We start from the raw sequence: 16,406 nt of genomic DNA on the forward strand, positions 1-16,406 counted from the left end.
TAATATTTACAGCACTTTTCAAACTGTGTAGGTGCTTGCACAGCCCATGCTTGGCAAATGGCCTGAATAACAACACCTGGTAGCATAACAGTGTGAGGTAAAGTGTGTGTGTGTTGAATACACAAAATTGTCTGGAGGGCATTTGTCCATGTTAACTGATGATGTTAAAGATGAAGACAACCATAAGCTCCAATCTGATGATGTTAAAGAGGAAGAGAGACAATAAATGGATTAAACAATAGCCAGGAAACTTCGAAGAGAGCTTTAAACAAGGGAGCAGTCAGTCTGAAAAGAAGTATAAAAGAAGCTGAAAATTGGTTTGAGGGAATACCTTGAAGGGTAACCATCAGTAGTCAAACCTGGTTTGACACTGCTAGAATCTGCCCTGTCAGCATTGCTACCTCCACTTACCTCAACCAGATCATAATCCTTATGGAATTCCTCATGGAGCTGGTGCTCAACAGGTGCTATGACTAGATGAGGCACAAGAAGGGGGGACCCACACTCAAGGTGCAAATAAGAGGGCTTGTGGAGGGACCTTTCTTAGCCTATAGGAGACATAGTTTATCGCTGGTTTATTTATACCAATAATGGTATTATTGTTATTGATCCCGAATGTACTGCAGGTGAGTTATATGTCATTAATAAATCAACACATTGCTTTAATACTTATTTGGCTTAAATTATGAGAGCTGAACAGTTTTCTCCTGCTGCATTATTTGGACAGTGGATAATAACATTAGAAAAATCTTTCCATTTCTTTTTTGCTAAAGAAGCTTTTCAACTATCTAGTGGCTAACTTTGTATAAAGTGAGTGGAACTTGCTTCATCACACACTGATGAAGAAGGTACACTGTGAGTTAAAAAAGAAACAAAACCAAAAGAGTGTTTAAACAGAGTAGAGTGTTTAAAAAAAAAAAAAAAAAAAAACAAATTTTTTTTTTTTCTACGCTGCTGTTTGCAGCTGTTGCACAAAGAAAAAAAGTCTTTGATCCCTGTTTGGTAGGGTTGATTTCTGTAAAGAAGGGAGATGCAAAGCTAATGCACTATATCTGCTCTGTGATAGTTTTGCAAACACAGCCTTCAGAGAGCAGAGGTTTGTGAAGTCACCTGCCCCAGGGTAAACCTCTGCAGTGGCAATCTGAGCTGGTCAGTCTGGACTCCCTTGACTGCCAGGGGTCTCATCTTCAGTAGGAGATGCTTATTCTCCCTTAACTAGCAGTTAGTAACAAAAAACCCCACAAGCCCAAACCCCAAAGCCAACCAAAGAAAAAGAACCCTGCCCTGAGATAATGGAAATGGAGATACTTGAAAGTCATTTAGATGCACAGTTGCACAGCTTGATAAGATTAAATTTCTTCACATTTTATCAGGTGATGTGTAAAAGAGATGGCTACTTAGCACTGAGTGCATGTGGCTTTTGTTTGCTGTGGGGACAGCAGTTAGAGGGCCTCTGGACAGAGGCTTAGAGGCACAAAGAACATCTATGCTCTAAAATAATATTCAAAGGACAGCAATCCTGGATTCAAGATAATGAGGTCCAATCCAAGGTTTGCTATATACCTCTATTATGACCTTGGAAAAGACATTTAATATTCAACTTGAATGACCTGATCAGCAAAGAAAAAATAACTGTGGGAGGTATTTTTTTGTCACATTTTGTTTAGACTGGGCACACTTTGGGATTGCCCTATGCACTGTTGCAATTTCATTTGGGGCTGCAAGTATAAACAAGTCCAAAAGTCTGTTTCAGGAGCACTGCTGGTGAACAAAATCTGAGGTGAGGATGTCTCCACTGAAACACATTGCAAAGGTATCCTGTATATCCCACAGTGAGGTTCAACTGTGACAACCAAAATTCAGTGATTTCCAATGCTTAACACAAGGACTCAGCAGGCAGCAAGTGGTGGCTATACAGCCTGATTGCAGCACGAAGGACCTTCAACACTGTGAAAAACTGTTGCTTTCTGAAATGGATGAGCAGGGAAACAGAGTGCAAAAGTAATGCTTTGGCAAAGGCTTTCAGTCCATGCAGTAAGCCCAACACTTCTGTAAGTTCAGTGACCTTCCCACACTTCTTTTCCATTTATGCAAATGTATTCATGCTTCAGATCCACACTGAGACCTAGGCTGGATTGCAAAATGTTCCAAAAATCCTTTCAAGAAGATATTTCCTTTAATTACTCTCTCATAGAATTTGCTTCAATTAAAAATTATCTATTAATTTAAGAGGTAGCTTTGCAAGTCATTGCAAAAGATACTGTACTTGATAACTGAGACAAGCCACAGATTTGAAAACAACACCTTGAGTTTTTTAAATAAAACTAAAGCGCTTTTTTTTTTTTTTTTTTACCTTGAATAATGCAGTCAGGCTTGAAATGTGGTATCTGATGCTCTATTAACTTTTCCTTTAGAAAGACTATCGTTTTTGTCGTCTGACAGAAGGTAGTCTTCTGTCAAAATCTTTGTGTTTAAAACAAAGGGAGGTAGGACACAATACTGCTGTACTCTGGTCACTTCACAGGGCATGACACCTTGTCTGATATGACAAAATACCTTGAAGTATTTGTTGTCACTCCTGACTTAGGTAAGACAGAATTTAGTGTAGCAAATAATTCTAACACCTTGGGAGGGCTGAGATAAGTTGAATTAATCATTCTGCAGAAAACAAAGCCCTTCTGTGATTTTCACCTTTTTTTTTTCCCCCAGCTGCTTAATAGCAATTTCAGCAAGTAGTCTCTCTGAATAAAAGTGGAGGTGTGTGCTCAGAGGTTGCATGCCACTGGTTGGGAAGCCAAGTGTCCTCAGTGGCCAGGAGTGATGTTTTCTCTTAGCATGGTTAAACAACTCATAAGAGAAGGTGCTCATGCTTTTATCAAGTGTTTGATTTTGTGATTTAGGCTGAGATCTCAGGAATGTTATTTGTTTTGCTTCTTCCCCGTCAGCCTCATCTTCAGGTTGAGACTAAGGAGCTAAACAAATGAAGAGATTAAAGAAAACCTACACCAACAGAACAAAATAGAAATAATTGGCTAAGGCTTTTAAGGAAAAAAGGTGTAAGTAGATAAAACCATTAGAAATGTAGTCAGAAATGATCGAAGCACAAATGAAAAATACAACACGTTTTAACGAAGGCCACTCCTGCCTGAAAAAAGCCTGCTACATAGGAAAACATCCAGAAATTGGTGAGGGGATTAAATTTTGCACAAGAGTTTTATCTGACTATAAAAAGGTTATGTCATAATGAGAAAGGAAAATAGGAGCATTTAGGAAGTAAAGGAGATCTAATAAAAGACCTGTTAATTGCCAAACCAGACATGGACTCCCGGAAAATATAAACATGAAATAGACAGTCGGTTCAGGTCATATGGGGACTGTGGTATTTATGCAGCAAATGTAAGGTTTAATTGGGAGCAGCCACATTGCCAGTTCCTGCAGAGCCTGAGCCAGCTGAGATGGTGTCTGGGAGAAGCCATCAATCCCAAACAGCTTCAATGACATTCAGACTTGGATGTGCCTTCCAGACCAAGACAGTCTGCTGAAACACAGCAGAAAAGGAGCAGTTTGCAAGAGACTTCCAACAGTGGTTTAAGAGTTGGACCAGGAAGAAGTGGATGAAGAACAATGGAGACTGCCTGTTAGTTGTTGGTGTCAACCTCAGGGTGCAGGAAACTTCTCAGAAAGCAACTGAAGCTCTAAGTTTTGTGTGATCAAGAAGAGAAAATCAGATGTAGTCTGGTTTCTCTGGAAGGGAGGAAAAATCCTGGCAGTTATATTTGGATGAGGATAAGCTCCCATCTCACTTTATGCAGTGGAGGGGATTCTGAGAAAAGAAAATCCCAGATATCTGTGAAAGGAAAACAGAAGCCACTGAAGACAGTGCTATAGACCTTTCTTGTCCAGTGCAGCAGTCTGTAACTCTCCCAGCTGTGTCTGCTCCGCACTATCTCATGGCTCCATACATGTGCTGCCCAGGCACCCTTCTTGCTCCCTGGCCCTGGCTCTGCCTCAAACAAGCAAAATTAGGGAGAAGAAAAGCAGGGGACATAACAGCAGCAGGTCTTCTTTGAATGTAACATGCCTAATTCTGTTGACAGCTCTGACACTTCACACCAATATAATTACATTTCTGTAATGCACTAGATAGAGTCATTTATGAAATATTACTCAGATAATTGTCTTGATAGTTACTTTGACTGGGATAAAAACTCCTTGAATTGTAAACAAAGGGCAATGATAAACATTCATGTTTTGGGTTGGAGCTCGGTGGCTTACTGCTGAGACTGCTATTACATGCAGGCTTGTTTAATGATCTGAATGAAGGTGTTAACAGAGTACTAAAAGAAATCTGAAATGGAACAAGATGAGCACAGTGGAGGTAAAGCATTGATGAAAGAATCTTAAAAGAAAAGATGATTTGGGATTTGGATTTGGAGTGGAACAGGGTCCATGCACAACATTCCTCTGCCCAGCTTTTCAATGGTGCTGATTGATTTCAGACTCACACATGTGATTTGGAGCTAAAAAATTACTAAATATGAAGTTACTATGAGACATGGCCAGTTTGGGTCTCTTTATGCAGAAACATCCCCTTGCAAAGTGGGAGTCCTGCAAATACTCTCTGTGACTCTGGGGTGGCAGGAGCTGCAACACTGAGTGGGATGCTGAGCATCATCCTAGAAGAGATTGGAGAATTCAGAGAAGAATGACAGAAGTGACTGGGAGGATTGAAGAATTTGGTAGTGTACGCACAAGCACACAAAAATAGAGGTGTATGTGAGAGTGAGAGAAAGTAGAATGAACTAATTTCGCATTGTCAACAAACGCTTGTATGATGTCAGGCAAATTTGTGCTTCATCCGTATGTACTGAAAACCATCACTGGGAAACTTGTTTTGGTCCACAGCGTTGTGAAATCATAGCCTTGGCAAATCCCAGAACCTGCACTGAAAGTGTTTCTTTAATGTTTTTAATCCAGACTTTACTACTGGATTTTGCAGGGCAGCAAAATAATCCCTAAATTATAAAGATGACCTGTTAATTGAAATTCTGTAATTCAACCCTGTAAATCCAACAATTTTTGGGTATTTTCAGAAAACCAGGATACGGTGGTGAAGAGGTTTAACTATTCAGCTGGGGGGGGAGCAGGGTGGGTATGAAAAGAAAATAAAATGTATCTGAAATAATGTTTTCAGAATGCATATTTTAGGGTAACACAAGCAAGAAAGAGAAAGAAAGAATTCTTTCAGAGGTGATCCCATCCCATAAAGCCTAGGTTTCTAGAAGATTATTTAGCAATTACTTAATTGAGCATACTCAGCAATGAGTAGTTTTATTTACAGCACCCTCTCTGGGACGTCTATCCGTCTATCTGTTCTTTATCTGTCTATCTATCTATCTATCTATCTATCTATCCATCCATCCATCCATCCATCCATCTAATCTCTCTATCTATCTACTTATCTTTAAAACTCATTAATATCAAACTCAGGAAATTAAATAGTCCCAGTGAATTGCAATAGAGTATGTAGTAGTTGTAAGGGTATTTTCATAAAAGGGCTCAGAACTGTGGCAGCACCCCCTTTAAAGCTTGTAACTAACTGATCTAACCCATCCAACCTACTGCCCAAAATGGTATTTACAGCATTTCCCAAATGAACTGTAGAGACTTTTCCCATTGCATGCTCATCAGATAGGCTCACTGAATTTACCAGGACTCAGGAGATGCTTGGAGAATAATTGCTGATAGAAATTCAAAACCCAAATGAGCTTCTGTATGTTGATATCCAGATGAGAGGTATGTAGCTAAAAATACCCCTTGTCAACCATGTCTTTTTTATGCACCAGCTCCGCTTGAAATTTGCTACAGACAGCCAAGATGAACAGAGTCTGCTTGCAAGGAATATTTTTCCCTCCCCCTTTGATCTAAAGCAGATGTTACCGATTATCAGCAGAAAGCCTGTGTTGCATGCTAACAAAGTCAGTACTGCTCAGTAAAGGGTATTGGTAAAGATAACGTGAGAGGGGATAGGCCATGTATTGCTGCTGTCAAATTACCCAACTGTTCCACTGCAGTTTTTATTGCAGAGGTTTTCTAGGCTCAGGAAATCAGTAGGAGGTCAAGTCACACCTTATTACTGCGCCAGAGAGCTTCAGATTGCTTAGCATAAAGTGTCATGTACATAGGACAGGCAGTACTTTCAGGAAAAATGAAGAAACTAGGAAAACCCAAAGAAAACAGGAAAATGGGGGCTTCCTGAAGTGCTACCATACAAGGGGAGGCAGCTGAAGTCACTGTCATGTTTCATATGAATAAAACCTGACATACTTTAGGTCATTGCTGATGTTTTTGAGTCCCTTTTTTTCCCCCATGGAGGCTGAATTAATGTATAATGTGATTAGATCCATCCTGTGGACAACTCACAAATACCTATCCCATAATGGAACTAATTTACTCTTTCTCTGTACCACTCTGAGGGTCTCTGTATGGAGTGCACACAGTTCAGCTACTGACTCTCAGTTTCTCAAAGCAGATGTTTTACACATTTTCAGGGATGTGGCTTTCTGAATACAAATTAGTAGAAGTGGCAATGGAAATGGCCATCGGTAGTATTTGTAACTCAAATGAAAACATTCACATTTACCAATTGCTCTGTTTCTGGACCTCTAATGTAATGTTAGTTATTTTTCTTATCTGATTACATTCTCATTCCAGCATATATTACTTTTTCCCTTTAAAAGTCAGTAACTTGGTCTCTAAGCAGCGGAAAAATTAAACACCAATTAGAGCAATTAGAAAATCACTAATTTTGTCTGCTGAGTCTGGTTCTGCATTCCCTTTAGATGCATAACTTCCAAGGAGGTCAACAGGAGGTCTGTGTGCGAACATGCATTAGGATCTAGTCATAAAGGAAAATTAGATTAAGGTTTTATAAATAAATTACTTTTTCTTGATTGATTAAATAATTGAAGAAATTCATCATAGGTCTATTTGAAGTAAATTTTATTCACAAAAAATTATTCTGTTGTTGAAAACATAATTTAAAATCTACTTGTTAAACAGGATTGTTTAAAAAGATTAACCAAGATTGTTTCATTTAATCTTTATAGAAATGCTTTGAATATTTCATTTTAAAATAGATATGTCTGAGTCACCTTTAAATATAGTACAAAACAAACTGAGAACAGTGCTTGTTTCAAAAATGTTGTTATAAAACATTTCAACTAATAATGGTGTTTATTTAACTCAAATAATTTTGACAGAAATGCACAAAGCTCATTACAATAAACTGTGACCTGTGTTTTCCAGTGAGCACAGAAGACAGGAAATATCTGCATAGGACTCTGCTGCAGATTTGTCTGTTAGGAGGCAAATTCCAGTAGCAGCACTGCCCAGTGCCTGCACATTATTTGCTTCAGAAACAGGACAGGTATCTAATTTTTTTTTTTCTCCTGAAAACCATGCCTCCTACCCTGCTTTCCAATCTGCTGCATTGTTTTAAGCATAGAAATTTTAAGTTGCCATTAAATTTAATGGAGTAGTAGAAGGATTGGGAGAACAACTGGGTTGGTTCACTGTAAATCCTGTGATCTTCAAGGATGATGTACAGCAAAGTCAGTCCCTCACTTCTGTACTCTGCCTTACTCTCATTCTCCTTCTGTTTCTTTATTCTCTTTGCCACAGTCCTCATAGCAGCAGCAATTTCCAGTCTAACAAAAGTCAGCATCTTCAGATAAAAGTGAGTGATATAAATCTCTTTTTTTGTTTTCCTTCCAGACAAGAGAAAGGTTAGATAACTAGTTCAGGTGACCACGAAGCTATCCTAAGGCATTTATAGCTAGTCACTGTGCAGATGTTCACAGGAGTCACACTGTCTCCCAGCAGCTCCTACTGCATCCTGGCTGCTGGGAAGAGGGAAGGCACTGGACAGTACCCACTGACCCTGGGCATGTGAGGGAGGCCAGGACAGTCCCTGAGGCTGTCTGGAGGGAGGGTGTGTGGAAACGGATGAGAAGCAGATCCTGCTTGCTCAAATTCCCCTCAGAGCTCATGGATCCCAGTGTCATCAAAGGCAGAGTTCACCTGCCCATTATTCCTTGTCTGCAGAGATGGCTCTGTTTCTCCGTCCTCTCTGGCGCATTTCCTGCAGCAGCTGAACACACATGGGCAGAGAAAATACCATGCTCCCCAAACATTTAATCATATCCATTTTCCTAATTACCCTTCCATTTATCTATTTTGCATGGAGGGTTTCTAGTTGTAAATAGGAAGCAATTGGTGGGTGGTTTGCCTCAAAGCATAACTATTTTTTTTCCTCTTGTTTTTCTGCTAGCTTTTTTCTTTCCCCTAAGATAGAAAGACAGAAGAGCTGCGAATTCAGCTCAGTTCTAGCTACACAACTTTCAACTCCTTTTCCTTATTCTCTGTTTATTTATTTGTATACATATTTATTCATATATCTAGTTCTATTCTCATTAAAACTTTCTTGGTTTTTGTTCTTCATGTTTCCCTCTGCTGGCATCTGTCTTTGGGGAAGGAAACCAAAGAGCATCCCAGAAGACCATCCCAGCGGGATTACTTTAAGAGGACAGCTACTCAGATGGACTAGGGCACAGGAGGGAGCAACAGCAGAGTTCTGCCTTTTTGACCACTGTACAAGTCCAGATGACAAAGGATAGGAGCACCCAAGCCCAGCAAAGGTCAGTCTTCCTGATTTCCCCACTTTCTTTTTCCCTCTGCAACAACCCTTTTATTACAGCATTATAATCCAGCATTAAAATTATAATATCCTCTAATGCAAAATCATGCAGGTTTTTTTTTTTTGCTGCCTTCTCTTCCACTTCAGCTGAAAGCACTCTGCTTTCTAGTACCCAACTAATTTCTTTTGCTCTTGCCAAAGTTCAAGTTACAGTATCTGATTTTTTTTTTCATCACAGCAAGTTCTATTTCCACTGAATGAATACTGATGAGTTAGACACTAGAAAGTGCCTTTGGTCAAACAACATGCCTTGTTCTGAATTCTCAGTAGATCTAAGCAATTATCAATTTGTCAGCACAATCCCCTTTACTTTCAAAATGAGCTACAATATTTTGTAATAAATTTCTAAAACTTCTATGAAGAGCTTTTTTTCCTGGAAGTATTTTGTGTAGCATAGGGCTGCAGGGTTTCATTTCAATGTACACATTTGTTTAGGCATGGTCCTTCCAGATCCTCTCTGGGCCACCAGCCCGTGCAAGAGCAGATGATACGGGATAATGTGGCAATGTGGGAGGGAATCTGTGTACTTGACACCCTTTCTGGGGCAGGATGGGACCACAGGATCTCGCTTCACCCACTCAGACTTGCCCCTTACTTGACATCAGCAGGACTGACAGTGTCTTACAACAAACACCATGAAATCTGGACCACCTGGGTCTAACAGAATTGCCTGGCAGATCTAACTTGGCCTTTAACTCACTGTTAGGAGCAGATATTAGGGTTACCCTTTTCTCCTACAAGTACTTGTTGTCATAGTGATGGCTGAAATGGCAAATTTAGACATTTCTTCAGAAATATAATATAGGACCATAATCTGAAATAGTGTATTTGTGAGGTTCTCAAATATAGAAAAGTTAGTGAAGGAAAATTATTGCTGCAGAAATGCAGTGACATGTTCACTCAGAAGTTAACTTCTGAATAAAATCAGCCTCAAAGCATGAATGGAAACTGAAAACCATGAAGCAGCTTCTGTTTTAAAGAAACTACTGAAAATGTGCATTACTCATTCTTCAGACTTCTTACTGTGGAAACTGGGCACACTCCTATAGGTTTTCCAGCAATGTTTCAATACCGTGCAAAATTAAATGTGAGGATAGAGGCATTTCTCATTGAAAAGCCCTCTCTGGACATGTAAAGAGCAGTTTTTGAAGAGCATCTGGGGAGCTGGAGCAGGATTTGCCCTGAATGAACTACACAGGGAATCTCCATCATAAATGTGTCCTTTACACTAATTTCTTACCTGTCAGCAACTGCTGAGCCCAAGCTCAAGAAAAAGCCATGCAAATGATTTATGGGTTTTAGCTACTATTCTAAAACAAACGGCAAACTGATCCCTGTGGTGAAGGAGCAGTGATGGCACAATTCATTAACTAGAAGCTTAGTCTTCATCTTATATTTAATCAGTAATACTCTGTAAAGAACAAACAAAAAAGAGAGATGTAACTGTACTCTGGGACCAGGTCTATATGACCAGATCAGCATTCAGTGTTAGAAGGGCAGCTTCATAAGTAAAGATGTGTGGCAAAAATGCCCTGACAGACACCTAGACTTGTTTTTGAGGAGAGAAATATTTGGATAAAGTAATTTTTTGTCCCCTTAAACAGTAGAATGTCTTACCTAGAAAAATCCGTGGGCAAAAATATTTATATCAGCACAGCTGGCATAAAATGCTCCATTTTAAACAATTCAATCATATAACTTTTCTCTTTAGAAATAGATATTTTGACAAAAAAATTAAATTTACAAAGGAAAAATTCTAACTTTTTTTGGTAAAAATCTATACATTAGATTATACTTCTAAAAAGTTTACTTTTCTGCTTCTGATTTTTTTAACTGAAGCTGTTTATAGACATTTCTTATAATAAAACTGTGTCTTTTGATGCTCAAACAAATGCAGCCACTCTGCTGCTCTCTATAAGGGACAGAAAGTGAAGTGAAACTATGCCAAGGAGCCAGTCCAATTTTCAGAAGGCACTTGGAGATTCTATACATTGATAGCCTACGAGCCACCAGCCCTTTTCAGACTTTCAGAGGGTGATCAGCTCCCACTGATCTAAAACAAAGAAAACAGAAGTGAAAAATAGCTCAACTCACCTGGTCCTTGAGGTCACCTGCATGGTGATTACACTACACATGGTGATATCATGATTACACTAATGGGCTTACCTGCCCTTGGAAGGGGGTACGCAGCAGGTTGACGCTGCTTTTATCTCCAAAGCACAGTGCTGGGAGGAGCTGGGAGAACACCTGTATCTGGCACCAGGAAAGCGACCTTGGCCAAGCCCCTCTTGGACAGTTTGGGTGGTGTGAGCGAGCCAGGAGCTTTGTGGAGCAGTGGTGTGAGCACAGGGCTGTGTCCCACTGGCACATCCAACTGCCTGGCATCACTGAGGTGTAAAGCAGCTTGAGGGCTACTACAGGCAAGAGCAAGCCCACTTTTCTTGGAGAGAAAAAAAAAAGGCTCCTTCAGGCTACTTTTGTGCCCTGCATTGAGGGCATGTAATCATCTGCTGTAGCCACAGAGTGGGGCCCTTGCCTTTGGGAGGCTGCGGAGAGCAGTGGACATGGAAAGGTTCCTGAGCTGGGAGCAGCTGAGCTGGAACTCACCAAGTCTCCTTGGACAGCCAAAGCAGATGCAGTGCAAACAGGACTAGCAAGAAGAATGGGAGGTACATGGATGGACCTCATAAATAATCTACCTACGAAGGTGTCTTTGCTAGGGCTCTCACTGAAAAAAAAGTGAAAAATGCTGAAGAGAAAAAAACTCATGTACAGTGGGACATGATGTTCCTTGGGGATTCAGCCTTGCCAGAGTACCACGGGGTTAGACAGCGAGGGGAAGGCAAACACGCTGCACAGAAGAGCAGTAATGCTTGCTCCCAGGGTAAAAGGCTTGTTGGAAATCCAGACAAGACTTTCAGCTTTCAGGTGAGCTGGTAGAGAAGGGCTGAACACAGAAAATTATTTCAGTGGAATAAACTCTCCACAGAGCTGAAGAGTTGCTAAGTGAAAAGCATGACACTGTTTCAGGATGAAAATAATGTGGTGATCTTCAGGGCAGATAAATATAATGGATTAATTTCACAGTAGGGCTAAGGTGACAAACAGTGCGAGAGAGTCTTAGATACAGAGGCTGCTAGAGGCTTAGATATAGAGGCTGCTTAGATACAGAGCTTTCAGCAGGTACTATGATTAAATATGCTTGAATGGACCATATTTGGTGAACTAAAGCAAAATAATGTTTCTGCGTTTTCCAGTAACTCCTTCAGTTCTTTCCTCATCCGTGTTTTATTAATATTTTTTTCTATAGATTTCCAGGTATACTTTGCAACTATCTGATGCCATGCAGTCTTGGAGTCATATCTTAACAAAGTTAATGGCAGTGTTTGAGTTAGAGGGCTCAGTAACAATGGAAAACAGCTCAGGGAAAAAGCTGACTGTGAAATGTGAACCCACACCACAAAAAGGCAGTGGAGAAGCTAGAAAAGTATTTGACTGCAGGGAGGAGGGGGAGCTGAGCAGCTCTTCAGCAACAAATTATTGAACTAATTACCGCACAGTAAAGATACTGCTTACTCAGCTTCAGGGATGAGAAAACACATCAGGAGGAGGCAGTGAGCCAGAAGCCTCTGAGATTTTGCACTGACATGAAGGGGGCTGCCTGAAGATTGTTGGATCCAGTCCTCTTGCCCAAAGCAGGGCCAGCTGCAAGCAGGTCAGCACATGAAAGCACCACAGCCTCTCTGGACGACCTGTGCCAGTGTTTGACTACCCCTTCAATAATCTATTTTCTTGTGCAATTTCATGTGTTTCAGTTTGGCCTCTTGCCCTCTTGTGGGCACCACTGGGAAGGCCCCGGCTCCCTCTTCTTCCTTCTTCCCATAAGGTATTTATATACAATTATGAGGTCCTTCAGAGCCTTCTATAGGCTAAACAGTCCCAGATCTCTCAGTCTCTCCTCATGTGAGAGATGCTCCAAGCTCTTAATCATCTCAGCAGCCCTGAGATGGGCTCAGTGCAGTATCTCCACATCTCTCTCTCTTCTACTGGGAACCCAGAACTGAACACAGCAAAAAATATCCCTGTAACTCTAGTTGGAATAGAATAGTAGAATATTTGGAGCTGGAATGTATGTACAGTGATCATCTAGTTTAACTGTCTGACCACTCTGGGGCTGACCAAAAGCTAAAGCATGTCGATAATGGCCTTGTCCAAGTGTTTTTTAAAACACCGACAGGCTTGGGGTGTCCACCACCTCTCTAGGAAGCCTGTTCCAGTGTTCTCAGGTTAACTTAGGCTCAGATTCTCAGGTGGATTTCTTTCCTTCTTACTTTTTAATTTTTTTCTAGAACTGGTACTAGCAATCCTCAAAAATGCCATTGTGCTTTTCACCTGTGGCTTCTCCTGATGCTATTTTGTTGGAACTTACTTGTTTCTATTCAAATCTGTCTTGAAGAGAACAGATGCAACTCAGCTGAAATCATGATGACTATAGTCCTGTATGTCACTGCAGAGTGGAAAAATATTAATAGCATCTAGTAAACTAGAAAGCAAAATCAAATGTGTGGTTTCAGTTATCTTTCCTATTTTCTGCAGTTGGAAAAATACTTTCTGTTCTGGTGAAGTTTGACAACAGCTCACTGAACAGAGCCAATGGGGTTTCAACTCTTTGTATTTTAATATTAAATGTCTCTATATCTGCAAGTATAAACACACTGCTGGGAACAAACACCCATCTTGACCTGTGGTCTCATCTTAGGTTTTGATTAAATTTCTCCATTTGCAGCGAAGGAAGCAACAAATTTAAAACTTTGTCAGTAAGGGAAGATAGTCCAACAGTTGCTCTGTCTTGACTTACAGCTCGTTTATTTCTATTTACCAGTCAACATACAAATACATTCTGTTACAGGTTTGGGATTTCAAAGAGCTTTCAGAAGAGAAGTAATGTTTCCTGATCCCTTTTAAACAACTACCTCTTTTTTCAAGGCCAGTTGTCAAATACAGTGAAAAGTGACATACAAGAAACTTTTTTCTATATGAATAGAATATCCCAAGCTGTAAATATATCCATCAAATCTGTTTGGCTCAGGGAGTCTGCAGGCTTACATTCTTTGTTAGTCAGCAAACATACTGCACGTTCACTTTTAAAATCTGAAAACACCAACTCCAGCATCATCTGTATTGTTCAGCAACAGCGTCTGCATTTCCAATGATTATATTTACACTAGAATTTCCAAATTTTTATTTTAAAGCCTGTGTAGCTAATAGCAGAGTCTGTCTTGTTTACAAATGCATGGAGAGCTCGGCAAGAGGCATAAATGTGTTTGGGAAGTGTTCCCTAACCCCTTGGCCTGCTGGGCAGTGGTGCCATGTGAGGGGAGGGCAGCTGCTCCTGCTGAGATAATCCCATCTCCCAGAGTTACACCTGTGTTATGTCAGTAACAGAAAAGGCAGTGACAATGCCATACCTTTCTTAGGTCTTTCCAGTGACTTGGATCCAGACATGAGAACAAAATTTGCATGGGCTTGAGGGACAGGACAGAGCTGTGCTCATACAGTGCAGTAAGGACAACAAGGCATTGCACCAGTCTGGGGTTGTAGTTCTAGTAGGTCACACTTGGCACTTCAAATCACAAATTTGAATGTTTGGCTTGATTTAAAGCCCAGCTGACCTTTGTGATTCAATTCACAAAGCTGCTCATTATTTTACTGCAGAAATGGAGTCACATGTTACACTTTGAGCAAGGGAAATGATAACCCAGAAAATGGCATGGCAATGGAATGGCGTGGAGTGAGTTTGTGAATCATTTCTCTTCCCCTCTCACTGTCATTCCCTTATGCTGATGGGGAAAAGTGGGAGAGCCACTTCCATTTATCCTGCCCTTCCCTTCCTACCCTCCGTAGGTACACATTGCACTTCCAGCAGGTCAGAGCTCAGGTCTTCCTGGCCATTGTGCAGATCCCTGTGTGCCCCCCTCCACCCACTGGGCATTTCTGAAATAACAGGAGAAAGGCTGGCCCAGAAAGTCCTCACCAGTACAAGAAATTTCTGTCCCTGCTGGCCCTGCCCACGTGAGTACAAACATCATGTCCCTAAAGGACAGTTTGGGAGCTCTTCACTTGCTACTTGTATTTGTTGAATACAGGTCTTTGACAAGAAGCCACTAGTTTGTCTTGGTATCCAGTAAGAATAAGCTGCAGTATTCGTGAAGTACAAAAAGGAGTAGTGTGGTATTTATGATTCAGCAGCAAAAGCTGCCCCCTGGAGGAACATGTCATTAGGCAAATGAGATCGTGAGATGCAACGGGGTCCAAAATTACCTCCACACATTCAACCATGAGCATTGTTATTGTAGTTGCTTTACTAAGTTAACCAACGAGACTGAAAAACTGAAATGTAGACTTTATACAGAATGAGTTGGGAGTACAAATAAACAAAAGCAACGTTCTTCAGGAATTAGTTGTGTTTTATAAACATCAATAAACACTGTAAAAGATGTGAAAACCAAAAAGAAAAAAAAAAGAAACAATATCAACAACTTTAAATTGTCCTAATATTTATAATTTAAGCAGATTTTTTTTGTACTTTTGCAATAGGGATTTCATCCATAAGTCCTTATATAATTAAAAAAGGAAAAGAAAAACAGTCAGCATATTGCTGATATACAAGACCAGGGAAGGGGTCACAATTAGAGCAGAAAAATTACACATCCAGTTAGAACTGTATTACAATTTAGCAGGAATACTCTTAATGAACACCGTCTATGCGTGAGAAAGAGACAGCATCACTATTACAGGCAAGAACTGATGATATCATTCACTATCCACTGTCCAAAATGAAAATTAATTAAAGGGGAAATGAAAACTAGAAAAGGAAAGGGGAAAAAAGAAGGGAACTTTTAAAAACACCTCTTGATAATAGTCTTCTAAGGCAAATGTTACATGCACTACTTCCCCAAGAAACTAGACAAAGCTCTTCCATTCCCCATGTTTCCTTTCATCTGTTTTCATGAAGAAAGGTTTGAGAGAGCAGAGCGCTGGGAAGAAATACTGCAAACCTCTAAATTAGTGAATGAACTTCCAGCATCACTATTGTATTCAGGGTAGGAGGAACTGGAAGAAATTATGTTTTTCAGCCTCTGAAGTGCAATGATCAGTAGCAAAAGGAGAAAAGCTAAGAGACTAAGGAATATAGAAACATAGACATAGACATTGGATAAACGGCCGGGCGATGAATCCACTGAAGTTGAAAGGGATGTGGGATACAGCTCCAGAAAAGTCCCATTTTCCATGCTTCCCACAAATCCAGACGAAGGGTCAGGTTCTGACATTGCTGGGTTTGTGTTTTAAAAGTCACAACAGATCTTGTATTTGAAGGCAGTTTTAGTGGCATAAAAAGGGTTTATTTTAAGCGAACATTTTTCCATCATAATGGTGAGATGACAAGTCAGCTAGTGAATGAATTTATCCTTTACTGCTCAAGCCCAGGACAATTTAAGATTTTATCCTTCAGAACTGCAAGGAAAAAAAAAAAAAAAAAAAAAGCAAGGTTAATTTACTAGTAGATAATGTGCACCTGATATAATTTAGGTCTTAAGTGTTATGTTTCTTAGCTTGAAGATGCAATTCTCAACGAATTAACTAGCAA

At 40.2% G+C, this 16,406-nt stretch overlaps 1 protein-coding gene across 1 annotated transcript; it reads right to left on the bottom strand.

Annotated features, from left to right (window-relative positions):
* Positions 1-15,765: 15,765 nt before the first annotated feature.
* Positions 15,766-16,089, bottom strand: SERTM1 (serine rich and transmembrane domain containing 1). Its single transcript, XM_041407365.1, has one exon. It carries the CDS (start codon positions 16,087-16,089, stop codon positions 15,766-15,768), a length of 324 nt encoding a protein of 107 aa, XP_041263299.1.
* Positions 16,090-16,406: the final 317 nt, after the last annotated feature.

This window comes from Onychostruthus taczanowskii, unplaced genomic scaffold, assembly GCF_017590055.1.
Source record: "Onychostruthus taczanowskii isolate IOZ18803 unplaced genomic scaffold, ASM1759005v1 scaffold26, whole genome shotgun sequence".
In the NCBI taxonomy this organism is placed as follows: domain Eukaryota; kingdom Metazoa; phylum Chordata; class Aves; order Passeriformes; family Passeridae; genus Onychostruthus; species Onychostruthus taczanowskii.